The 27,785-nt window shown below is 40.4% G+C and overlaps 2 protein-coding genes across 3 annotated transcripts in view; both read right to left on the bottom strand.

Annotated features, from left to right (window-relative positions):
- Positions 1–479: 479 nt before the first annotated feature.
- Positions 480–13,539, bottom strand: reep5 (receptor accessory protein 5). The gene is made up of 5 exons (XM_034125849.1): positions 13,311–13,539; positions 13,121–13,214; positions 4,324–4,462; positions 2,221–2,389; positions 480–724 (listed from the first exon to the last, which is right to left on the bottom strand). The coding sequence occupies exons 1-5, from the start codon at positions 13,426–13,428 to the stop codon at positions 675–677; spliced, it is 570 nt and encodes a 189-aa protein (XP_033981740.1). The 5' UTR covers positions 13,429–13,539; the 3' UTR covers positions 480–674.
- A 5,549-nt stretch (positions 13,540–19,088) lies between these two features.
- The window catches only part of LOC117478906 (thyrotropin receptor-like), a 16,008-nt gene continuing 7,311 nt past the window's right edge, over positions 19,089–27,785 (bottom strand). The window contains exons 3-11 of one of the 2 annotated variants that reach the window (XM_034125847.1): positions 27,207–27,281; positions 25,460–25,534; positions 25,268–25,342; positions 25,107–25,184; positions 24,225–24,293; positions 23,092–23,169; positions 22,767–22,955; positions 20,969–22,046; positions 19,089–19,635 (exon numbers count right to left, since the gene is read on the bottom strand). In XM_034125847.1, the coding sequence (XP_033981738.1) occupies positions 19,360–19,635; positions 20,969–22,046; positions 22,767–22,955; positions 23,092–23,169; positions 24,225–24,293; positions 25,107–25,184; positions 25,268–25,342; positions 25,460–25,534; positions 27,207–27,281 (1,993 nt within the window). In that variant the 3' untranslated portion in view covers positions 19,089–19,359. The remainder of the gene's footprint in view (positions 19,636–20,968; positions 22,047–22,766; positions 22,956–23,091; positions 23,170–24,224; positions 24,294–25,106; positions 25,185–25,267; positions 25,343–25,459; positions 25,535–27,206; positions 27,282–27,785) is intronic. The other variant, XM_034125848.1, reaches the window with a different exon arrangement.

Here is a 27,785-nt window from a genome sequence, read left to right as displayed (position 1 = left end):
TATCCAGGAAAAAGAGCAGTGAGCCAGTGGTGGAGTGTGACTTAAGTATATTTACTCAAGTGTTGAACTTGAGAGCAAATGTAAAGGTATTTGTTGTTTATTCTTGCGTGGTTAAAACATACACAAACGAACCGTTGCCAGGCAGAAAACCCACTGGGCTTTTCTGATGTTAAAATTGACAGTAATAGAGAATACAAGAGACATTAACTAACATCTTATAGCCTTAGTTACATTACAGTGACATATTTAACATTTAAACTCATTTTTTATTACATTTGATGTTTAGTTTTTAATTAAACTAACCAACAGTTTACAGGAGAAAAGCTTCTTTAAGGATCAAGTGGAAAAGGTTTTGGGTGTTATTTTAAGAGATTTCTCTGCATTGGATACTTTTACATTTAATACTGAGACTCGGTTTACTAACTATACCTTTTCAATGCAGTACATGTACACACAACAGTGAAATGAATAAAACCAGGACCACTTGAGCGGGTTTTATTTGGGTCATAAAGCACATCAGGGCGTGTGTAAAGGTCTCACAGCCCCGCAGAAGGCAGAGTTAAATAAGTAAATGGCTTTCCATGAAACATGTGACATAAAGATTCAGATTTAAGAACAGTTCTTAAGAACAAACAAGGCAACATTTCTCCTGTCAGAGTCCGACCCCCCCCTCTTTACTCGGTCTTCTTCTCCTCGAACATGATGTTGGCCGTGGCTCTCTTGGCTGTGGACACAAACACACACACACACACACATCAGATGTCTTATTTTGTAATTCTGATAGCTACTAGCAACTGAACAGAGGTGTAAAGTAACTAAGTACATTTACTCAAGTGCTGTACCTAAGTACAATTTTGAGATACTTGTACATAGTTACTTGAGTATCTCCATGTTTCTGCTACTTTGTACTTATACTCCACTACAATTCAGAGGTAAATGGTGTACTTGTAAGTCATCCAAACTAGCTGCACCTTTACCAGCTTTGAGAACACTTTCATGATCAATCATTATAAAACATATCATATATATTATTCTGAAATGGACCAATCTGCACAATGACTACTTTTACTGTCGCTACTTTAACTATATTTTGATGATAATACTTTTCTACTTTTACTTGAGGAACATTTTGAATGCAGGACTTTTACTGTAACAGAGTATTCCTACACTCTGGTACTTCTACTTTTACTCAAGTACAAGATCTGAGTACTTCTACTTTTACTCAAGTACAAGATCTGAGTACTTCTACTTTTACTCAAGTACAAGATCTGAGTACTTCTACTTTTACTCAAGTACAAGATCTGAGTACTTCTACTTTTACTCAAGTACAAGATCTGAGTACTTTTACTCAAGTACAAGATCTGAGTACTTCTACTCAAGTACAAGATCTGAGTACTTCTACTTTTACTCAAGTACAAGATCTGAGTACTTCTACCTTTACTCAAGTACAAGATCTGAGTACTTCTACTTTTACTCAAGTACAAGATCTGAGTACTTCTACTTTTACTCAAGTACAAGATCTGAGTACTTCTACCTTTACTCAAGTACAAGACCTGAGTACTTCTACTTTTACTCAAGTACAAGATCTGAGTACTTCTACTTTTACTCAAGTACAAGATCTGAGTACTTTTACTCAAGTACAAGATCTGAGTACTTCTACTCAAGTACAAGATCTGAGTACTTCTACTTTTACTCAAGTACAAGATCTGAGTACTTCTACCTTTACTCAAGTACAAGATCTGAGTACTTCTACTTTTACTCAAGTACAAGATCTGAGTACTTCTACTTTTACTCAAGTACAAGATCTGAGTACTTCTACCTTTACTCAAGTACAAGACCTGAGTACTTCTACTTTTACTCAAGTACAAGATCTGAGTACTTCTACTTTTACTCAAGTACAAGATCTGAGTACTTCTACTTTTACTCAAGTACAAGATCTGAGTACTTCTACTTTTACTCAAGTACAAGATCTGAGTACTTCTACTTTTACTCAAGTACAAGATCTGAGTACTTCTACTTTTACTCAAGTACAAGATCTGAGTACTTCTACTTTTACTCAAGTACAAGACATGAGTACTTCTACCTTTACTCAAGTACAAGATCTGAGTACTTCTACCTTTACTCAAGTACAAGACCTGAGTACTCCCACCTCTTTGGAAAGTAAGGCCTATTAAAATCTGACCATTTCATCACGAGTGTGTTTCCAGTAAATTCTCTCACCCTCGTCTTTGAACTTGTCAGCAGCTTCTGACGCCTTGTCCTTCACAATCTTCATCGCATCGTCGATCTTGCCTTCGTTCTTCAGGAAGACTGGTCGAATGATGCGAGTATAAATGAGGATGGATCCATTAGAGGCGGTGGGGGCCATGCAATAAACCAGGAAGGCACCCTGGAGAGAGAGGAGGGGGGAGACATAAACACAATTTATCATTTTAGTATAATTTAAAGGTCCCCTATTATACTGTTTTTCATCAATATATTATAGGTCTCTGATATATACAGAACATGTCTCTGATTGGCTGAAACACCAAACAGATCCTTGCAGCATTACCCATAATCCCCCCTGTTTCCAAAGTGCTGATTCTCTGTCTGTTACTTCAGATGAAAATAAGGAGCCCCTCCCCACGCCCCTCTGAGAGATATTTGGTTAAAAAGAACACAATGGTGCTCTAGGAGGAGATTCAGGTGATAAGGTGGGGGGGGGGGGGGGGGGGGGGGGGGGGTTACCTTGGTTGCTGATTGGCTAATGGTTACACAAGCCAAGAAATCGTTATGACATCATGAAGTGGCCAAAATCTGATCAGCTCATTTTCAGACAGGTTTTTATAGAAATGGATCAGGACAAAAAGAGAGAGAATCTTTGTTCCTGAAACTTTCAGAGTCTCTTTCCACAGAGGGGACACATGCTGATGTAGAAGAGACATGAAGAAGAGGGGACACATGTTGATGTAGAAGAGACATGAAGAAGAGGGGACACATGCTGATGTAGAAGAGACATGAAGAAGAGGGGACACATGTTGATGTAGAAGAGACATGAAGAAGAGGGGACACATGTTGATGTAGAAGAGACATGAAGAAGAGGGGACACATGTTGATGTAGAAGAGACATGAAGAAGAGGGGACGCATGTTGATGTAGCAGAGATGTGAAGAAGGGGATTTTGCATACTAGGTCCCCTTTAATATATATGGCATACTCATATTTATTCTTAGAATTAAAAAAAGTTCCAAAATGTCCATAATATATTTCTATTTATTCTATATTGTGTCTTATTTATACCATATCTATAGTGTATTCATTTGTTCTGTTTGTAATGTGTATACTGCCTTAAACTGTTTTACTAAATTATATATATAATACTTATACAATACTTAACATCACTCTGCACTTTAGTGCTGTTTTAGACCTTTGGTTGGATGTAAACCGCATTTCCGCTGTGTGCAATGACTATAAAGTTGGATCTAATCAGAGATGGCAAAAGTAAACACATCCTTTACTCAAGTAGAAGTACAGATACTCGTGTTTAAAAATACTCTGGTGAAAGTAGAAGTACTGACTAAACTTCTTTACTCAAGTAAAAGTAAAGAGGGCTTTGAAATGTACTTCAGTAAAAAGTACCCATAACTAGCAGCTGTTTTAAAGAGTACCTGACCTCCCTTTATATTAATAGAACAATAATGTCATTGTTAGCTAATGAATGTTTCCATGCTGAACAACGGCAACATGACAACGTTTTCATTGGTCCCTCTTCTTTAGAGAAGACCAGGAAATGATGGATACACGGATCGTGTTCAAATCAATAGACACGCAATGACTCTAAATAATAATGATCACGCCACCAAACACACATTCAAACTAAAGGAACCAGCCTGTTTGGAAAATGTGAGAAGTAGAAAGTACAGGTATTTGAGTTCAACATGTAAGAAGTAGAAAGTACAGGTATTTGTGTTCAACATGTAAGAAGTAGAAAGTACAGGTATTTGTGTTCAACATGTAAGAAGTAGAAAGTACAGGTATTTGTGTTCAAAATGTAAGAAGTAGAAAGTTCAGGTATTTGTGTTCAACATGTAAGAAGTAGAAAGTACAGGTATTTGTGTTCAAAATGTAAGAAGTAGAAAGTTCAGGTATTTGAGTTAAAAATGTAAGAAGTCAAAGTAAAAAGTCGTCAGAGAAATAAGTAGTGGAGTAAAGTACTGATACCAGAACAATGTACTTAAGTACAGTAACAAAGTATTTGTTCTCCACTGCTTCCCACCTCTGGATCTAATCTATCATTACACTGTATTATATTTCCAGCCCAACACCTTGACAGAAGCTGGATTACCTTTCCGATATAGTAGAAGGGGAACCAGGAGAGGAAGATGTCGGCGAAGAACTCGGCCACGCTGAAGAGCCCGTACACCACCCAGTAGGTGAGCCACTTGGTGTCGTCGTCTTTTGTGGCACTTTCAATGGCCTTAATGCTGGGGAGGAAACAAATATGGGAGATAAATAGTTTATATACAAGTCAACATGTTTCTCCCTTCTGAAAAAAATTATTTGGTCCAACATCTTTTGTTTGCTTTAAATCCCTCCCTTATCTTCCCCTGCCTTCTTCAATACGTTTCATAAAAGACATTTCCCCATATTTTGCTTAAGAAATAATAAAAAAATGTCCACCCTCTCAATAAAAGTCTAGTAGTGTGTTTGTTCTAGATAGACTGTTTACATACAGGTTCCAACACGAGTGTGAAATTCTCTTCATGAAAAGATAAAAGTACTGTAATTAGAAACAGGTTTGAGTTACTTCTACTTGAGTTCTTCAATTGTATGCTACTTTATACTTCTACTTTACCACATTTTAGAAGCCAATATTGTACTTTTTACTCCACTTCATTGATCTGACAGCTGTAGTTGCATTACAGAATCAGATTATTAGTTCATACTTAATATGAATCAACTTTTAAAGCACACATCAGGAGGATACGTCCCCCCCTGACCCAGAAAGCGACGCAGCTTCTGGCCCAGGCTCTCGTCATCTCACGCCTAGACTACTGCAACTCCCTCCTGGCTGGTCTACCTGCATGTGTCATCCGACCTCTGCAGCTCATCCAGAAAGCAGCGGCTCGTCTGGTCTTCAACCTTCCTAAATGTTCCCACACCACGCCGCTCCTCCGCTCCCTTCACTGGCTTCCAGTAACTGCTAGAATCCACTTCAAGACACTGGTACTTGCGTACCATGCTGTGAATGGATCTGGCCCTTCCTACATCCAGGACATGGTTAAACCATACACCCCAGCACGTGCACTCCGCTCTGCATCAGCCAAACGGCTCGCTGCACCCGCACTGCGAGGGGGACCCAAGTTCCCATCAGCAGAAACACGTTGGTTTGCTATCCTGGCTCCAAAATGGTGGAATGAGCTCCCCATTGACATCAGGACAGCAGAAAGCTTACACATCTTCCGGCGCAGACTGAAAACTCATCTCTTTCGACTCCACTTCGAGCGATAGAATTGCTAACAAAGCACTTAATAAAGGACTGGCTTATCTAAAGCCAGTTGAGTAGCACTTGAAATGTTTTGGCTCTATGAAACCTGATGTACTTATATGATTCTGTTTTCTTCAAGTTTGTATCTTCTTGGTCGAATGCACTTATTGTAAGTTGCTTTGGATAAAAGCGTCAGCTAAATGCAATGTAATGTAATGTAACATATTGACAAGTAAATATACGTTACATACAGCAGCAGCAGTGTATAAAGAAATAAACAATAAATACAACATGTTTTGCTAGCTATGATGGACATGTTAATGCGTCAATATGATAATCCAGTAACTAAATATATACGATTCTGAAACGATTACACATACATATAGTACTTTTACTTTTGATACCTAAGGATGTTTTGATGCCAATACTTTTACTACAGATTTTGAATGCAGGACTTTTACTTGAGTGTAAAATCTAACCCTCTTCATCCACCTCTGGATTAGAGATGGGAACGATTAATTGAATATTCGAAACTATTCAGGTATTCGAATATGAGTTATGAATATTTGTATTGTAATTGTAAAATTTGTGAGAGGTGCCTAAGTTGATTACATATGATCAAATGGAATAATTCAATGTATACGACAGTGCCATAGCTAAGTGTGTTAGGTCTAAAGGTGTGTTTTGCTCCGCTCACCGGTCCCTCACAGCGGGCAGAGCTGCAGGTGCTGATCTCTCTCTCTCGTCCGGTTATACTTCACTCGCGTTTATGTCCAAATCCATCAGATCTAGCTAGTTCTAGCTAATGATATGGCTGCTGCCCCTCCCTACTCGCAGATCACGCAGACTCAAACCTCATCTTATGCCCAAATTCCAGCTAAGAGGGTCTTCTTTACAGCTGGCCTGATTGTGAATCGCCTCCGCACCCGCCTCTCCCCTGAGCATGTAGACATGCTCATATTCTTAAACAAGAATGAGTATTGAATAGCTGCATTCTGTGCATAGGCCCTGTTACAGGTTGATCTCTGTTGTGATAGGGTTACGTTACCCTAACCCGTTATGTTGTTCATGTATGATCCCTCTTTCATTTAAAAACCAAGCTATGTTTTAAGCATGAAAGCTGTAGGCCTATAGCTGTAAACTGTTCAAACTGTGATCACCAGTTCAATACATTTGACAAAGTCGACTTGGTTTCTATACTTATTTGAACATGTATTTATTTATTTTTCAAAATAATTTTTTTTTTTATATGATATGTACATTTCGGTTAATCGGTTAACCGTTTTTTTGGGGGTCCAATTTTCGAATATACATTTGCTTTCAAATTCCCATCCCTACTCTGGATATACAGTAACTAAAGGACTCTTTGATAAGAGACTCGTGGACCCCTCCCATCTAAAAGGTCTGAACACCGTCAGTCTGCTGATAGAGACACACCTTCTCTGAAATGCTGATAGGACGTTCATTTATCAGTAGCTTTTAAAACTTTCTTTGTGTTACGTTCACTATGTGTATGTTCACTTTAGATAATGAACAACTGTCAAACAGACTGTGATGCCCTTGTGGGTTCATCTGGAGAGGCGGTGCTGCATCCAGCCGGCTTGATTGCAGTAACTCAGGGCACCTGGGTCTGGTGCCCTGCAGCTATTTAAAGCCTCTCTGCTTCTCTCTCTCTGCTTCTCTCTCTCTGCTTCTCTCTCTCTGCTTCTCTCTCTCTGCTTCTCTCTCTCTCTCTGCTTCTCTCTCTCTCTCTGCTTCTCTCTCTCTCTCTCTGCTTCTCTCTGCTTTTTCCTACAGGCACCCGGTTCGGTTGAGTATGTTATTAGTTACTTCAGTTGCTTTACTTTGTGCACCTCAACACCCTCACACATACAAGTCCATGCAACCCTCACCCTGCATTTACACTACTGATACCACAGACGTCCACACCTCATGCTTTACTTACTTTGCACTTAAATTAATTTGGTTAATTTTAATTATTAGCTTAAAGTGGACCTATCATGCTATATTTTAATAATATAGTGTAGGACCATACCTATATAAGGCATATTTATACTTTTTTTTTCTTCAAAATAACAAACAGATCATGCATTTTAGCCATGCCTCATTTTGCTCAATTTGACATTTTATAGCTCTGTTTTTGCAAGGGCTGATTCAGTGAGAACAGCACCATCTACTGGCCTGGCATATGTACTACAGCGTCTCCAGCGCTTTCGAACGGCAATGGCCGTGGCTGTCTCCTCCTGATTGGTGGAGTTGGCCCAATAGCCGTAGCGCCACCGTCCTGACGTCAGGACAGTGTTCAAATCTGGATCAGTTTTTATCAGATCCGTTGCAGCCCCTTTTTTAGAGATTTGGGTATGGAGGAAAATAGAGAGGGTTGTGTTTTCTGACACTTGGTGAGTTCCCTGGAACACCGGGGACACATATTCATGTAGAAAAGACGTACAAAAGTGCATTTTGCATGATAGGTCCCCTTTAAATAAACATATTTTGTTAACCGTTGATATGGTGTGTCTCCTCTTTGTTGTGGCCTTTTGAGCCGGGTCATAACACAGACAGTGACATGTCCGTTGACTCCTTTAAAAGCAAATTCAAAAGCCATCTCATCACATCTGTCTTTCTTGTCAACTCATTTCCATCACTGAGTTTCCATCTACATTAGCATCACTTCTGTCACATGCTTGCATCACATGGCAATACTTCTGTTGTTGTATAATTTTCTCATGCTCTGACGTTTGTATTTAGATTTTGTCTTTGCTTTTGTTTGCTTTGTACAGCCCTTTGAGGCATCTTTTGTGATTTGGGGCTATAATACATTTTGATTTCATTTGATTTGTAAAGTGTGTGAAGTTAATTATGTCGTATCACAAACAAACTCGTCTATGATGCTCTGAATTATAGCTAATATCACTATGTTAAATCTACTTCTGTAATACATCTGTACCTAACTGTGCAGTATATACTTCCACAACAGTGTTCATCTCTCTACGTCGGTACATACCATGTGTATATCTCCTGGCTTTCATTGTTCCTGAGCATGCTTTAAACGTCCTGTAATGTCAGCTGTACACTGTCACTCACACTATAGAGAGGTGCAGGGATGAGTCCTCACACTTAGAAAGTAGTTTTTACCACTTCCTGTTCCCTCACCTCAAAAACAGATGTGCTTTCGTTAGAAGCCTGAAATGAGATCTGTGGTCAACACATGGTGAAGATTGCTTTTATGCCATTAAATACCCCACTTCTATGTGTCTTCAAAACAGCAGCTGCTAACAAGTGACTAAATAAACGACTTAACGTCATCACGCCTAACATTAGCCGCCTTTAGCTTAGCGGTGGTGACGTGCAACCATGATGTAGCTTATAGCCTAACATTAGCTTTGTACTTCTGGAGATTGTAGTAACGATTCATTTAGTGTAAACATGTGGAGATTATCCTGCTGAACAAAATGTGTAAGTTTCATATAAGTGTGTCTGCAATATTCCAAAAATCTAATAGCAAAATCCCATTAGCTTTTTGTCGAGTGAAGCCCCTTGTGATGCTCACTTCCTGGTTAGCCTATTAAATAGGTCACTACACCGCTCTATTACTGTACCTCAAACTATCCCCCCCCCCCCCCCTTAAACTCTCCCCATGGTTACTACATGTTACTCTGCCCACTGACAGGCAACATGATCCCCTCCCCCTCTGTGTACGTCTGTGATATAAATAGAGAATACACTTTTCCATGGGTGTGTAAACACAGCAATGCATGCATGCTTACAGTAAACAAAAACCAACCAATGGCTGCTCTCAGGTCAGTGAGAACATTCAGATGTAACCCCCGGATCAGTCCTAAAAACTACGAACTGCAGGCATTAGCACATAATGCAACCAAGCAAATAACATGACACTGCTGGCTAAATACATGTGTACCAAAAATAAACCCCAGCAGCCACTAATATTAGACATGGCAGACATTTGGAATATTTATGTATATCAAGTAAGGAAATAGAATAGTTGATGCAATGTCGTTTCTTCAAGCAACTTTTCTCATTTTCCTCTATGTGGAAAACGTAATTATTATTAGTTATTAGGAGATAATAAGTACTGTAAAGCAGTCAGAGCCTTTCCCTTCTCTGAGGTAGCTCTCACATCCGTCATGTGACTCACTGATCACACATTATACCGTTTGCTTCATATCTTGTTTCCACATTTCTGTTTCACATCAAGGTTACTCCAGGGAACCATCACACAACCTTACTGTGTGTGTGTGTGTGTGTGTGTGTGTGTGTGTGTGTGTGTGTGTGTGTGTGTGTGTGTGTGTTAACAGAGGGCAGGGCTGTTCAAAGGAAACTGAGATTATAACAGAGACTAGATCCAGGCTGAGATTTTATTTTATGTCGTAGAACAAAATGTCCTCAGCTTGCATTCACCACAGACCGTATATATATCCAAACACACATTCAGAAAAACCACTGACTTCCAGATGAGGGAACAGGAAGTTGTGAAATGCCGACTCATTTCTGGGTTTTACGACTCATTACTGCTCCCCTCTTTAAGAAATATGTAACTTTTTTCATGAAATGTCTGTTTTGTTCTGTACTCGTGGATGTGTTGACATGTGAGCAGCCTTGTGATTTCCTCCACAGACCCTCAGGCAGTAAGCTCTGAAAACAGACTCCAAAGTGCATCTTGGAACGGCCAACATAAATAAACAGCAAACTAATTTGGGTTGCCAAGCTGTCAATCAAGTCTTGATGGACAATACCCACAAAGATCAGAAAATGTAAATTGCTAAACTCTTATTATGTTGTAATGAGAGATGGTGGAGCGTTCAGATGCAGCGACTCGCCTCTCTCTCTTAATATAAATAATAATTGAACTTTAACACCTAAAATAAATCTGTAAATGTAGTTCCTTTACCTGTACATCTTGTAAGTTTAATTAACTAGTGCTTTCTATTTTCGTATTCTCTTCTGTTTTTAATTACAGTTTCATTCATCGCTGTTTTCATGTATTTGTATATATTTAAACTGCATAGAGAGAAGCCTGTGAGATCAAATTGTGCACGAGTATAATAACAATAAAGCTCTTATGATAACTTGGTATTGATATATGTATGGTCTGTATGAATGTAACTACACAACTAGATTCTACTCTAATCAGTGGCGATTCTAGAGTCTGTGGGGGCCCTAGGCAAACATTCAGTGGGGGCCCCTCGAACCAGCCCCCCCCCCCGGAGCGGTGCGGAGAAACGAAACTTAACTTATGAAGCAGCTTTTGACGGCGCGCTATGCATGGGGCACCCTAGAGGGGGTTTCCAGACATGTCATTGCAGTAAATTAAAGGGGGTTTCAGGTTGTCGTTGCTGTGGACCTTTTCAAATCGACCTTCTTTGGGGGGCCCCCCTTCTGGTCCGGGTGCCCCAAGCAGTTGCCTGCCTTGCCTGTCCGCAAGCGGCGCCCCAGACTCTAATGTATTGTTTATGTTGTCAGAAGTATTGTTCGAGCCAGTAGCGTGACGTCTGTAGTCAAGTATGTATTAAGGACTACAATTCCCAGGGTGCCAGACTCTGAAGAGACAGAGATGGGCAAGCTGTCGGAAAGACTACCTTAGTCATTCATTATTTAATTGGAGTTCTGCCTCTTTTGTTTGATTTGTTTTGACTATTGTAAAGAACTGTTTTCTTTGTTGAATGTGTGAAAAGTGTGTTATCTTATTTGCAGTAAACGCAAAACACAGTATCAACACACCACCGGAGGCCAAGCGAGTCCTTTAATCTGTGAGTAAAACAAACACGTCGGAAATGTCTGTAAAAGGACATTGAGACTGGGGTGTTTGCTTTGGTTGCCTGGGAGACAATCTGTCAGTCAAGTGTTTTATAGTGCATGCCCACAATGAAGATGTCATTACTACACTCTTTTAACTTTATTTATAACTTGGTATGCATTTAACTCAACTCCACAACTTCATTCATTGGACACTAATGTATTTCTATAGTCAGACATATTTAATATATCTATAATTCATGTAAGAGTGTCTGATACTGAACCAGTACAAATGGGGAAGGAAGCAGAGTTCCTGTGGTTAGTGACTCATCTGTCTTTCATTGTGACTTATTTTCTGCAGACAAGAAAGCTCGTATCACCATGTTTAACTCCTAAAATACCAAATGTTTTATTTCTGTGATCACATAATGAGTGTCGTAAACAGCGCATAATCCGGCTCGGTCTATATCCGGCTCCTCGTGGACTCCTGACACAAAGAGGCGTCCGAGAGGAAAAAGGAGTCTGACTCTCAACATGTGATACTCTGTTGACCACACAGAGACACACTGACTGAGATAAAACATCCTCGTAACCGATTTATAAATGACCCACTTATACGTTACGGAGGAGCTTTGTCCAATTCTGATAATATGTGGCTTCAAGGGACAAAGAAAGCATCCAAAAGTCAGAAGCTTTCACTAGGAAAATATCAGCTAAAATGTCAAGTAGAGCTCAGTCGAAATATTAGACCCCCCTGCATTTCGCTGAAATATAGGGCCTAAAGGCAAGAACACGGTACTATACATACATGTAGTACAACATTACTGCTACTACTACCTATAATAAGCATTGTATATTATGTAAAAGCTAGAATTATGTGGCTTTAATTCAATCTGTGTGTTCAGGAGTGATACAGGATGAGGTAAACAGGAAGAAGGTAACTGTGTTCCCATACAGTTACATACAAAATAATAGTAAAGAGATTACTAATACATATTTTTGGGGATTACTAGCAGGATTACAGTGTTACTAAAACCCTAAAAATAGCATATAGTGTCTGTTTTAAAAGGATCAGATTGTATTACTTCTTTGTTGTACTGTACTGTAGCTGTACTGTTCTCAAGTACTGTACTTAAGTACAATTCTGAGGTACTTTTACTTCACTACCTGTTTTAGGCATTGTTTACTCCACTACATTCATTTTACAAAACGAGTTACTTGCTACTTTGCAGCTATGGATTTATAATACAGAATATAAAATCAACCAGTAATTAATTATGTATATTGTTTTAATGTTTTACTACGTTTACGACGTACTCTGTTACAGTAAAAGTCCTGCATTCAAAATGTTACTCAAGTAATAGTAGAAAAGTATTATCATCAAAATATAGTTAAAGTAGCGACAGTAAAAGTAGTTATTGTGCAGATTGGTCCATTTCAGAATAATATATATGATATGTTTTATAATGATTGATCATTAAAGTGTTCTCAAAGCTGGTAAAGGTGCAGCTAGTTTGAATGACTTTGTATACTGCAGGGTAGCTTGTGAATTTACTCCAGGTGGAACTAAAGTCTGATTTAACACCTGATTATATTTCACATCATTCATCCACATCTGTAAAGTAACTAAAGGTATTAAATACATGTAGTGGAGTAAAAGTACAATATTGACCTCTGAATTGTAGTGGAGGAGAAGTACAAGGTAATATAAAATGGAAATACTCAAGTAAAGAACAAGTACCTCAAAATTGTACTTAGTTACTTATTTACATCACTGAGTAATTGTAACGGAACGGTGTGTGGGTGTGGTGGTTATGGGTGTGTGTGTGTGTGTGTGTGTGTGTGTGTGCGTGTGTGTGTGTGTTGGGTGGGGTGCTGCAGGCCCCTCCTTGATACTCACGATATGTATGCAGGATAGAGGAAGCCGATGAGGTTGCACAGCAGGGAGGCTCCGTACCCGATCACCAGGTACACGGCGATGATCCCGATCACAGCTGGAGGAACACACACCACATGTTACACACACTAATACACACTGACAGAGAAACAAAGGTGGAGGAAGCTGGGTGTGATGCGTTTTTCCCACTCACCCACAGCGATGTAGGTCCGGCTGACTCCAGTCTTCGCCTCTATCTTCGCCAGAGTGTCTGTCATGAAGTTCTTCTCATGGAGGAACTTCTCGAACCTGTCTTTGAGCCCCTGCGCCATGGCTGCTGTTCTTTATTATCAGCGATGCTGTTTGTGAGGAGAAGAGGATCAAACTGCGACAGCCTGCAGACACACTGTGTAAAGAGGCGTCACCGCACACCGGAAGTACTGCCTCCAGCTGCAGCCTTCAAAATAAAAGCCTCACAGTCTTTGTCTTTGTTCCACACCTAGAGATGGGAGAAGTACTCAGATCTGGTACTTGAGTAAAGGTAGAAGTACTCAGATCTGGTACTTGAGTAAAAGTAGAAGTACTCAGATCTTGTATTTGAGTAAAAGTAGAAGTACTCAGATCTTGTACTTGAGTAAAAGTAGAAGTACTCAGATCTTGTACTTGAGTAAAAGTAGAAGTACTCAGATCTTGTACTTGAGTAAAAGTACAAGTACTCAGATCTTGTACTTGAGTAAAAGTACAAGTACTCAGATCTTGTCCTTAAGTAAAAGTAGAAGTACAGAAGCACTCAGATCGTGTACTTGAGTAAAAGTAGAAGTACCAGAGTGTAGGAATACTCTGTTACAGTAAAAGACCTGCATTCAAAATGTTACTCAAGTAAAAATAGAAAAGTATTCTCATCAAAATATAGTGAAAGTAGCGACAGTAAAAGTAGTCATTGTGCAGATTGGTCCATTTCAGAATAATATATATGATATGTTTTATAATGATTGATCATTAAAGTGTTCTCAAAGCTGGTAAAGGTGCAGCTAGTTTGAAGGACTTTGTATACTGCAGGGTAGCTTGTGAATTTACTCCAGGTGGAACTAAAGTCTGATTTAACACTTGATTATATTTCACATCATTCATCCAGATCTGTAAAGTAACTACAGGTATTACATACATGTAGTGGAGTAAAAGTACACCATTTACCTCTGAACTGTAGTGGAGTAGAAGTACAAAATAGCAAAACATTTAAATACTCAAGTAAAGGACCTCAACTTGAGTAAATGTACTTAGTTACTTTCCACCACTGCACCTATTTTGTTAGCTTAGTCAAAGTTTCCTGACCCAGACATGTCGAGCTGGACAGATTTATTTGCATAACTTTTAGATAATTTTCACTTTATGCAAATACAGAACCCCTCTAACGCACTAAAAACACCAACGACTGCTTCTCCTGCTCTCCAGAGGAAATAAACGGAACGAGTTGAGACCACCTCCATCACCGGATCTGCTCAACATGGTCCTTTACTTCCTTTTTCCTGATATTCTGATCACATATTGAATTCTTCCTCAGCAGATGAGGTTTGTCCAGTTCTTCTAAGACACATGTGTCAAACTCAAGGCCCGGGGGCCAAATCAGGCCCTTGCTGGATTTAATTTCGGCCCGCAGGATAATTTCTAATTACTATTAGATCTGGCCCGCCGGTATATTGCACGCACACCTTCACTCAATCCTGAGGGTTTCCTCAGCTCAGAGCCTGACCCCAAACATTGATGAACTTGCACCCAAGATGAGATGCCAAGTATCTGGCTTGAACTAGCATCACAGAGCACACTGAGGGTGTTTCTCAATCGCGAGTAAAGCTGCTTCAGAGCCACTATTTCAAGCATACTACGTCATCGAGTGCCGCCGAAGTACTGTTCCAATCTCCAGCATACTTGGAAATCTACCGAGCCCGGCGTACTCCGTTTGGAGAAATATCGAGGCTGCACTTAAGTAGACTCCGCGGTCTTAAAATCCCCACAATGCTTTGCGCACGGACCAATTTCCCCAAATCTGTGGCGGAAGATGTAAGGCGGGCCTCTCATATGACGCACACCTGCACACTTGCTAGCCTGTTCCACTCTTCGTTTTCCGAATGCCAGGAAGTATTCTTGACTCGCTTCTGAAGCAAGATGCTCGGCAGACATGTGCTACCAAGCAAGCGTACTCGCGATTGAGAAACACCCTGAGTTTACATGGATGTTTCCTTCTGCACTTTTTTCTTGAGACAACAGGGCATGTTTGTTTTTTTCTTTGAGGGGAATAGTTTTTTTGAAGCTGTTGTTGGCCTGTGGAAAAATGTAATCATAAGAAATGACTCTGGAAAAGCTGCAGATAGAGCCATAAGAAATGAATGCAACTGATTATTTAATGTTTAATCTTGTTTTTATAGGCAATCATTGAAGCTTTGTTAGTTCCAGGTTTAATATGTGCAATAAGTTCATTTCAATACGTTTTGCAATAAACATTGAACCAGTCCGGCCCTCGACTAGTACCCATTTTCTTTATTTTGGTCCACTGTGTATTTGAGTTGGACACCCCTGCTCTAAGACGACTGAACAAACCTGGCTTGGGAACCAGACAATAAAGGTGACGATACATTGTCGCTAAAAGAATAATAAGATGCACTGAAAGCTATTCATGAGAAGAAAGATGTTTGCTGTACTATATCAAAACCTTCCAAGTCAGAAACAGCAGCTCATCCCTGCACATGGGGGTCTTCTTACATATTTCCATCAATCATTTGTTATTTTTTCTCACCCTCTTTGTGCCAACTACAACCCTTATGTCCTATTCATCTAATATCATTCAATTTCCTTGTATATAGACTCTTCTTGCACTATTTCCATTTCTTACTTTCACGTGTCAAACATTCTCTTGCACTATATATCCATATATGTCCTATATATGTGTTGCACTGTTGGAGGAGCCTGTGACCTAAGTGTTTCATTACCATATCTACACTGTAGCTAATGTGCACATGACAATAAAGCCTTGAAACTTGAAACTGTGGCCGTTTCTCAATGTCGAGTCTACCTGCTGCAGAGCCACTATTTCAAGTATACTACATCATCGAGTGGCGCCGAAGGACTGTTTAAATGCATGTTAAATGCCCAGCATTCGGCGCCACTCGATGACGTAGTATACGTGAAATAGTGGCTCTGCAGAAGGTATACTCGACATTGAGAAACGGCCTCTATCTGCTGCTACTGTGCTGCTTTCTTTTGCCACAGCTGAAAACTCTATGTAATCATGTATGGTCGTTAAGCTTCACCTTTAGACACAATTTATGTGGCTGCGAATTGGTCAACGAGACACACCTTGTATACCAACCCTTGCAGCCGTATGAAGGTTACAAAACACACTGACTCAAATACACCACAGAAGACACCTTTAAACAATCAAACCCATAAGATGTATTACTAGATAAAGACCTCGGCCAAGAGGCAGCAGGAGCAGAAGAGGCCTCTCCCTTCTGCTGCTGCTTTAAAGCACTTCCTTACCATTGTTTCAGAAGTAAAACACACCTGTACATACATGAAAATGTTTTTTAAAGAGACTGTTATGATATAAATGTTACAGGCTGCATTACATGCTTACATTTGCTGTGCTCTCACATTGTGATAGAGCCTGTAATGGTCTTTTCAAAAACAAATCCCCTTTCTCTTTTGTTATGGAAACAGTATCCTCAATAATATCCAAAAATGCAAAAATGTGCAGCCATGTCGCAGCTGATATTTACCTAAAATGTTCCAGATCTTCAACAGCAGCCTGCATGAGGGGGGATCTCCTGTTAATTTAAATTCATAACTGTTGAACCACTGAAATAATGTTTTTCATAGTAAAACCTCTAATTCCTCAATTGACCCTTAAAACTTCCTCATTCTGGAAATCCCCCCCACCATGAGAGTGTGTGTGTGTGGTGTGTGTGTGTGTGTGTGTGTGTGTGTGTGTGTGTGTGTGTGTGTGTGTGTGTGTGTGTGTGTGTGTGTGTGTGTGTGTGTGTGTGTGTTTACTGTGAAGGCAGGTGGAAGTAAATGTGTTCCTCACATCAATAACAGAGGCTAGCTTGATGCAGCTCGAGCGCAGCAATTATAGACAGTGAGAGGAAGTATCCCCTGACTCATGTCTTACAGGCGATGCATTCTCTTTTACACACACTGTGTTGCTCACTCCTGTATTAAAATCCATCAGGTACTAGGTTATCAGACAACATTATATTCAGGTGAGGGATTGTCAGATTTACTGAACAACTCACCGCCTGCTTTAAAGGAATATCTCCTGGGAGGCTAAACTAAGGGCACACATAATGTACAGTAAGGCTGAGGTTCTGCAGCCGCACCCTTCCTCGCTTTGATGACATTGCATAATGCAACGGCTGGCATACAATGCAATCATTGCCAACATCCTGCAGTGAGTAGCAGCTGCTGTAAGCCATGTGCCACACTGAGAAACACTGAGAAACACCTTCTTATCACAGTTTGGGTGGTGTATTAATGTCAATTTCTTAATCCATGCTGTTTATTTAGTATGTCTTGTGTTTCTTGTGCTTTTGTTTCCTCAATAACTATTACTGATGTATGGTGTATCTTATCTTTTTCTATGTGCAGTGTAACTTGATGATGTGTGGGTTTGACTCCATCATATACATTCAGTATCATTTGGGATCTATGAAGGTATATTAGGGACTCATATTTTTCCCAGTCAACAAAAGCTCTTCAGTCTGTATTTTGGAAGCATCACACTTAAGGATTAGTTATACTAGCTTTGGTAAATAATGGCCTGTTTCCACACAGAAAGCATTTTAAATGTATAAAAGGTATCATTGTAAACACACATGTTTAAAAGGTGGCCTTCCTCCCCGGATCAACAAGGGAGCGAGCTGGTGTGAATGAAGACAGGGAGCGGTTTAATTATATCATGGCGGTTGAATCCTAAAGCATAAATAAACACACCCAGACACACACACACACACACACACACACACACACACACACACACACACACACCTGCAGGAGGGAGCAGGACTCTGTATGAGTGCAGCGAACGCTTCATCCTACTGTCACACACACACACACACACACACACACACACACACACACACACACACACACACACACACACACACACACACACTTAATAAAGAGACAGGAACAACTATTCATATTCGGTAAACAAACAACTTCCTGGTTTGTAGTACAGCAGCTAAAGAAAACATTTGTAATAAAATATGTAAATAGTCAGTGCAACACACACACACACACGCACACACACAAACAATACACGCACACACACACAAACACACACACACACACACACACACACACACACACACACACACACAGCTACAGCTCCATTAGACGCTGCCACCCTCTTTGTATATTTCTGTGTGGGGGATTCATCCATGGAGTCCTTCTCTTGTGAATTCTCAAGTGTAATTGAAGCTGCTAATGAGGCATCAGAGTAAACAAATCTGTCCTTTTAAGAAATCCCCCTTTGTGCTTCCAGTGTGGTCTGAACTGCAGCACAAAGCACAGACCGTTTGGTTTATTGCTATAGGATTACAGTCAGTTGCATGAGAAATACCACAGTACAGTTACTGTATGAAAAACTACATTCGTTTTTAACCACAAAATAAATAGTGGGATGCTTAAACAGTAGGAGTGGGTTTACCTTTTTTTTTAGCACATTTATTCCAGCAAAATTACAGCTTTCAAGTTATTGGCATAGAAGTCTTTCATTAACAAGTGCAGGTTTGTTCTGCCTTTACCTGAAGCCTTTAAAAAATGGCTTTACATACAACACATTTGTAAAGAAACATATCATCCTAATATTGAATTAGCACGTGGAGTGATGAGGTTCTAAAATACCTTATGTTCACAATCTGAACAAGAAAATAGCATCCACATCAGTAAAGTGCAGGTAAGGCTATTTTGTGTATGACATGATACAGAACAGAAGTTGTGTGAAGCTTTTTATTTGACATTTAGAACAATACAAAAGTATAAAATACCTATAATTTAATACAATTGCATTTCATGGGATCCAAGAATGCGTTGCAAATACTAAACTGTTAATACCTGCTGATTAATAATTGGATCATTATTTTTGGAAAAGCAAACAACCAGCTATATAGTGACACAAGAAAATTAGAAGACTACAAATTCTAAAAAGGCACATGTTACTGTGTGTGTGTTAGGTTCTTTGAATTGGTATTAACAAAATAAGCGAATTAGTGTTTTTTAAATCTGCTACTGCAAGACAATTTGGGGGCCTCTCGTAGCCTGAAGATCACTGAACATTTTGGGATGTGGGGTCCGGACAGTGGGGGGGACATGGTGTCTGTGTATATATTAACTTGCTGGCTCCGGTAGAGATGAGCCTGACGCTGGCACAGCCCCATCCGGCTCAGCAGCATCAGGATGTCTCTGTGGAATGCCTTCGTCAGGATGGCATAAAAAAAAGGGTGCGCACAAGAGTTGAGAGGGTAGAAAAGCACCAGCAGCACCTGTGGAGATAAAGATCGATCAGACTTTACTTTAAAGGTCCCCTATTATACTGTTTTTCATCAATATATTCCAGGTCTCAGATATATACAGAACATGTCTCTGATTGGCTGAAACACCAAACAGATCCCATAATCCCCTCTGTTTCAGCCCTGTTTCAAAAGTGCTGATTCTCTGTCTGTTACTTCAGATGAAAATAAGGAGCCCCTCCCCACGCCCCTCTGAGAGAGATTTGGTTAAAAAGAACTCAATGGTGCTCTAGGAGGAGATTCAGGTGATAAGGTGGGGGGGGGGGGGGGGTTACCTTGGTTGGTGATTGGCTAATGGTTACACAAGCCAAAACATCGTTATGACATCATAAAGTGGCCAAAATCTGATCAGCTCATTTTCAGACAGGTTTTTATATAAATGGATCAGGACAAAAAGAGAGAGAATCTTTGTTCCTGAAACTTTCAGAATCTCTTTACACAGAGGGGAGTAGGGATGGGTAACGAGCCCCGGTATTAAAGGGGCCCCGGGCTGAATTATTAAAGACCGTGGTACCGTTAAGCTCCAACGTTATCGGTCTTTTTATCGGTACTGGAGACATTTAAAAAATATGTCATATGTATTATTGCTACATAAACATTATATATTGCAGCTTTAGTTTCGACAACAAGGGGGCGGGGCAGTTTACACACTGTAAACTGGCTGCTACATGCATGCAACACACACACACGGCGGAGATGGCGGAGAGAACTAAGCGCTCCAAGGTGTGGTTAAACTTTACCCATCTCGATGTGGACAATGCTCGTTGGCAAAAGGGCAATAAGAGTTTAGCAAGTAAGGGCGGTAACACGAGCGATTTGTCAGCAATTTGTCTAAACATTGATCAAAAGTGCACCACATTCAGACGGAGAAATGCACCGTTTTCGACTGTCTTTCTGGTAGCTCTGTAGCCCCATCCACGAGTAACGTTTCCACGTCAGGTACGTTATGTATACCTCAATCTTCCTCCAGAAGAACCGTTAGGCCTTTTGCAGCATACCTGTCTGCCCCACCTGTGTTGCTCTGTACCACTGTATTTTTGCAGTAAGAGTAAATACTTGTGTTTTTTTTTTTTTTTTTTCAGTTCTGTAAGTTCACATTATTTACAATTCACCATGAACCGATAAGAGTACCGTTAAAGGACCGGATCGATAAGCGGTATTGATAAAAGTAGTAGTACCGTTAAAACCTTAACGATACCCATCCCTAGAGGGGACACATGTTTATGTATACAAGATGTGAAAAAGTGGATTTTGCATAATAGGTGACCTTTAAAAATAAAATACAAATCTCAAGAGGAAGTCCCACCTTGGAGTCTGTGATGGTCATCAATGGTTGGTGGAGCGCTGCAAACAAGCCATAGAAACAGATGGGAGCCAGACACAGGAAGTTGGTGAAAATCAGAACCGCCATGCGTTTAGCCATGGTCGTATCGCATCTGCTGGACTGGTGCTGGGGATTGTGCACCATGCAGTAGATGTGGAGGTAACATAGACACACCACCATGAAAGCAACGACATTAACCATGAGCAACGACACCACGTAGGTCCGAGCAGCGGTGGTTTCAGTGTCCATGGGCAAGCAGATGCTCACTTTCTGGAAACTGCTCACTCCCACTACTGGCAGCAGAGCTAGGATCAAACACAGCAACCAGCCGATTAGCATTAGCACAGCTGCATGGCGTAACCTCATCTTCCTGTCTGGCCTCATTGCGTAAAAGATTGCATGCCAACGTTGCAAGCTGATTAGCGTTAATGTGTACACTGATAGCTCGCTGGCAAACACTGATAACGTTCCTGCTAGATTGCAGCCACTTCCTGTTTGCCAGGCGATAGCATAGTGGTAGTAATGGGAGCGTGTGTAGAGGTCCACAGATGCTATGAACAGTAAGTATATCCCCATGCAAAAGTCTGCGAACGCCAGGTGACCCATGAGGAAACGGGTGACGGACAACTTCTGCCGGCTGGTCAGCAGGATGAACATCACCAGGAAGTTAGCGGAGATAGCTAACAGACTGACCACCCAGACTAACACCCGAAGGAAGCCTTGACTCATCACATCCTCACAGGGGTTCAAAGCATCAGGAAGAGGGGTACAAAGGAGTCTGTGAGTATCCGTACGAAGTTCATCACACAGAGCAAAGTCAAACCCTTCACTGAGATGCTCTGTAGGCAACTCCACGTAAAACAAACCCTCATTCTGAGCCTGTTCAGTCGGGCACGTGGGGCTGTCGTACAAGTGGTTGTGATTTCCGCTCCCATCAGCTGGAGGAGCAGAGCTTTCTTTGAGATGTTGGTACACTTCGTTAACTGGATATTTCTGAGAGGAGTCCTGCAGCTTTTTCAACGCAGTCCGTGTCAGGTTGCAAAAAACGGCCTCAGAGTGTCTTGAAAACAGAGATAGGGATTATTAATCAGAGAATGAACAACCACATTTCTTAAAATGCATGCAAGAGGTACATTCTTTTATTCTACACAGTTCTTCTACACCAGAAAGTCTTGACAGGGGGAAAGAAAAGCAAAAATGCCCTTTGTCCTTAACTTCGTTTGCACATATCGGGCATTTACACTACCTAATCTGTCAGAATAATTACCTATACATGTAACAACGTCAAAGGATAAACCTAATCATGATTAAATAATTGTAAATTATTGTTTAAAAGCACATCTATAAAAAGACTTGTGTTTTAGTACACTCATAAACGAGCCAATATGGCCAGAAAAGTAGGAAAAATAACGACCTAAAATTACAATAATCCCCAAATTCACAGATCAGCATTCACAAAGAAATATCTAAACAGTATTTGTGTTATAAGTGTGGTATGGTGGCCTGGAGGTTTTTCTGGGATATGCTAATGCTCAGGGTGAAAGAGGACCTTGCAATTGTCAAGTGACTCACAGTGCAAAGGTTTTCTTTTCACAGAACCATGTTTAAATGTAAAATCATTACAATGCTGACAGAAAAATACTTGAACTCAATTCATTGAATCCTCAGCGTACTCCAAAACAAACAGAGCCTGAGGAGAGTTTGGTATGTGAAGGACAATAACTTGAAAATACTTCACAGTGGGAACATATTTCCCAACACTTTAAATTCTCCTACTTACCCTCTCCATCTCTTCAACATTTTGAGACCACAACAATGGCTGGGGAAGGTCAATGCAGCGCTCTGTAAGTGGAGGAAGGCTCTAAAGGGGGGAGGAACTTTGAGGGCCCAAGTGTTTTTAATCTGGAGCTTTTCAATGGTCTCCATACCCATTGAAGGCAGAGAGCTAACTTTGGTTTCTGAAAGGTCTCTAGAAGATAAAGAGTTCAGATTATTCTTTAGGGTACGCTTGTTCCTGTATATTTATCAGTATGTGACACATAAAGATAGTGTTTGATGGGGAAAAAAAAGGTTATTTTCTTAGCAAATTCTGTACATTCACTCACAGATGCGTTGGGCCGTGAATCACGCCATAAAAAGCGAATTCGTCTATTCGTTCCAAATCCACGTTCCTGTGAAGATACCTGAAGAACGGAGGATAGGGAAACATAAGAGGCGATTCAAAGATCTGCTGATCTGGTGGTATCATTCATGAAAATTAAGATTGTACATATATGCACACCTCAGGGCTTTGGTAGATGATTAGGACTACTAGAACACAATAAATAGGTTGGTCACAAAAAAACATATGGATCTGAACACAACATCCCACTTAACTACATTATTATTAAAACTAAATACTTTAACACAATAGTAATTAAACCTGCCAGCCAGCCATGAGTCCCACTGTTATAATTTAAAATGGCTTACACTTCCTCCAAAAAAAAAGAATTGATAACAAAAAGGAGGGGGCTGAGCTCATGCGGGACCCGGCAGCTACTGTCTAAACTAAATACTGCCGTGATGAAACGCCATATCATGGATTATCAAGGATTATTTCTGAAACAGTATGGAGCTCAAAGGCTTTCTCTCTTGCCGGTTATACCACAAGGTGAGTTCCTTTTTATTTCCTGCTTCTTCACACACATGCTCTCCAGTACAGGTTAGCTCTGAGTGTTAGCGATGCTAATGTAAATATGCACCGACCATATTACGTCCAAAACAGTCGGGCATTGTTTCCGATAGCAACGTTTCTGATAGGACCGTGGGTCCACATTTCAGATATTACGTCATATCGGACGCAAATCTGGATCAGCTCCGTTGTAGCCCCGTTTTTAGAGATTTGGGTACGGAGGAAAAGAGAGAGGGTTTTATTTTCTGACACTGCGTGAGTTCCCCGACACACCGGGGACACATAGTCAGGTATAAAAGACATCAAAAAGTGCATTTTGCACGATAGGTCCCCTTTAAATAATGTATATCTGTGTATATATGTCGCTCTGTGAGGGCTAGAAAACAATCAATAGGTTGGTCACAAAAACAAAATGGAGGATAGATCAGGGACAATGTACCACAGCCACATTTTGATCTGTACACAACATCCATTATTACTAAAACTAAATATTTGTTCACACAATAGTAATTCTCTTCAGTTTAAGATTATGTTTTTGTTCCACTGTTAAAATTCAAAATGGCTTACACTTCCTCCAATCTGCTCCCATTGAAGGCATAGCGCTGGATCTCTTTCACGCCATTGCTATTCAGCATGCTTTAAAAGAGAAGAGGGGAGAAAAGGAGAAATTTCCTGAGAACCGTCCATTCATCAATCATTACAAAAGGCGCTTTCACACCGGAGTACTTTTACCCGTACTTTTCCCGTTTAGTTCCTCAGTGCCTGGAATTTTGCGTTCACACCAAAAAGAGAACTTAGTTCATGAGAACTTTTACCCCCATTAGGCGCTTTCACACCGCAGTACTTTTCCCACAAAGGTTCATCAGAACTTAGTTCATGAGAACTCTTTAGTTCTGATGAACTAAGTACAGATCACGTTCACACCGGAATAAGTCCCTGGGGGAGGATTAGGCAAATGAGCCGCTGACGTCACTTCTTCTTCTTCTGCTTTGGGTTTACTGGCAGGCCGCAAACAACTTCACGGCTGCTGGGACTCCCAGCAGCTTCTACATTTCCGATATTACGTCATATCGGACGCAAATCTGGATCAGCTCCGTTGTAGCCCCGCTTTTAGAGATTTGGGTACGGAGGAAAAGAGAGAGGGTTTTATTTTCTGACGCTGCGTGAGTTCCCTGACACATATTTATGTATAAAAGACATCAAAAAATGCATTTTGCATGATAGGTCCCATTTAAGTAAAAGTCTATGTTGTTACCCTCCTATCGCATAACGGCTACATTTGACCCAGTTATGCCATGAAATTGTCGTAAATTAGTTTAAAAAATGTTAAAAATGAATAACAAATGCAAGAGATTTGATTGGTGTAAAGCTGTAAAAACAAATTAACCCTACACATTGTCATTTCAATGCACGTGAGTTATTAACAATTCAACTATCAGTCGTACTCACATGGTCAGAGTATTCTCAGATATTCCAGTGAAGGAGTTAGCGGGTATCACCTGAATGAAGACATTCTCCACTATCTCCCTGTCAGAGAGCCATGAACACAAACCAGTTATAACCTCCGTAACTTTGACCAAACAAAAGACAATAGAGTTTATTTCACATACAAAATAAAATCATCCTGGCTGGACTGAATATATTGAAGCCCAGGGAAGGAAGTGAGCCCTGTGTTGCTGATTCCTCTGTGAAGAGACACACAGATGAAAATATAGAACATTTACTTTGTTTTCTTGAGAAAATATGACGTGCTTATGTTATGATACATGAGAATACAAATGAGCAAAGAAACGTTTACTTACAGGTACTTTAAATTAGGCAGGTCTTTAAACGCCTCTTGGTCGATGTGTGACAGGGTTTTGATACCAGTCAGCTGTCTATTGGACACACAAGATACAAAAAAACACACTTTACTATCTCATACTCTTGAAGTATTTTTATTTTTACGTCTGAACACACTATCTATCTATCTATCTATCCATCTATCCATCTATCCATCTATCCATCCATCCATCCATCCATCCATCCATCCATCCATCCATCCATCCATCCATCCATCCATCCATCCATCCATCCATCCATCCATCCATCCATCCATCCATCTATCCATCTATCCATCTATCCATCTATCCATCTATCCATCTATCCATCTATCTATCTATCTATCTATCTATCTATCTATCTACCTATGGTTTGGTCACTAAATATAACATCCTTAGCCCTTATCTACTCTAATGGCGCGTTTCCACTACACGGCCTCGCTCGGCCCCGCTCGGTATGGCTGGGCCTCGTTAGGACTGGCTCACTTTATGGCGCATTTCCATTACAGTTTAGGAACTGGGGCAGTATCTATAGTAACGCAGTGTAGGCGGAGCCGTGACGTGATCTTCAGAGGACCCCAGAAAAACAACACAGCCGTTAGCTGTTAGCACTCAGAGCTCACAGCTCCTCATATATGTTCAGAAACTAGACAAAAGTTAAACAAGTACAAACCACAGACTGCCTGTGTCATGGTGAATACAGTCGCTGCTTATTTATGTCTGTATAGGCCGTTGTTGTGAGTGTGGACGGTCGGAGCATATACTGCGTTAGCTTAGCCAATCTCCATTTAGAAAACAAGCATTTTAAAAGGTTTTTCCCCTGCCGTCTGTCTGCAGACTTGACAAAGCATTAATTCATGGTTTTTACTAACCGGTATCAGTATGTTGTTACTTCGGCATCATTTTGAAACGTGTATTACAATTAAATCACGGTCAAATATGTCCATCTTGTTGTAGTTGTTGCCCCCTTGCCAGCGACGCTCTCTCTAGTTTAGCATACTCAGCCCGACTCAGCCTCGTTGTCTCTGGCCCTGGACCCACGATTTTATGAGGCCAGAAAAACTGTGAATTAGGACCCGCCGGCCGGTACTAGGCCAAGTGGAAACGCAACCAAAGACGGGCCGCTGACGTCACAGCCCTCTTAAACCGGGCTGCGGGCTGTAGTGGAAACGCGCCATAACATGTCCATAGTTTCTGTGTTGACCTCTATATGTATCGAGCCGGGATAGTAACAGTACATTTTTGGCACTAAAATGTGGCTTTAAAAACAAGATCTGAAGGGAAAATGGTAAATGATAAATACACTGGCATTAAAAATATTATATGAATAACATAAGACTTCTTCGACTCACAAGAGATCGGGGAACATTGCATTAATTGAACCTTCATAAATAAGAAGTAGTAGTAGTATAATAATACTAACATTTAAGGTAATATACATTTTAATTGGCGTATAATTAGCCACTTTTAATGAAAAGTAGCCTCAATGAAAACAGTGAAATGTACATTAATAGGTGCTAATAGCCAAATATTAGTGTTGTATTATATAATTGCAATTGAATGATTCAAATGGAAGAATTACACTCAGCTGCAGAACCTTTTTTGGGTGTAATTTCATCTGATAAATCGGTAATTGAAACAGAACAAATAGCACTTGGTCGCTCCTTTGTGAATTCATGAGAGGTTTATTTTAATCAAAATGGAGCTGCGCTGCTCGAAGGTTACATACATGTGGCTGACCCTGGACAGGTTGTGGAAAGAATGCTTCTCCAGATACTTTAAAGTATCATCATCTGAGATGTATCTGAAAAAAACACACAAAAAACACAATAAATACTTAATCTAGAGACTAATACTACTCCAATGTTGCTCCTAAGGGGATTTAAAAGAGCTTGGCACCAATTTCTGTCATATTTTCTGACTCGTCGTGAACAAAGTTTACCAATGATCCAGGCCTGCAATACATGTCGAATACAGAGTCTCCCTTTCTCTACAGTCTGACTGAATAATGATAGGGCTTTATCATCATCAATACGGAGTTCATCATGTCTACATTTTTGGTACTAAGGATTAAACAAGATCTAATCTCACAATTAATGGGGGTATACATCAATTTGTCAACACGTTTTTACAGTTTGTACCTGAATCCAACTCGTTTGAGCAAACCTTAAAGGGGACCTATCATGCAAAATGCACTTTAGTACGTCTTTTATACATGAATATGTGTCCCCGGTGTTCCAGGGAACTCACCAAGTGTCAGAAAACACAACCCTCTCTATTTTCCTCCATACCCAAATCTCTAAAAAAG

The sequence above is a fragment of the Trematomus bernacchii genome, unplaced genomic scaffold, assembly GCF_902827165.1.
Source record: "Trematomus bernacchii unplaced genomic scaffold, fTreBer1.1, whole genome shotgun sequence".
Taxonomy (NCBI): domain Eukaryota; kingdom Metazoa; phylum Chordata; class Actinopteri; order Perciformes; family Nototheniidae; genus Trematomus; species Trematomus bernacchii.
Note: the sequence above shows the minus strand (reverse complement) of the source record. Positions and strands in the feature narration are given on the sequence as shown.

Excerpts from the sequence above, each read along its gene's own strand:
- reep5 (XM_034125849.1), bottom strand. The coding sequence starts at position 13,428 with ATGGCGCAGGGGCTCAAAGACAGGTTCGAGAAGTTCCTCCATGAGAAG. Across the intron at positions 13,215-13,310 it reads CCGGACCTACATCGCTGTGG|CTGTGATCGGGATCATCGCC; the intron begins GTGAGTGGGAAA and ends GTGTTCCTCCAG. Across the intron at positions 4,463-13,120 it reads CTCTATCCTGCATACATATC|CATTAAGGCCATTGAAAGTG; the intron begins GTGAGTATCAAG and ends TTTCCTCCCCAG.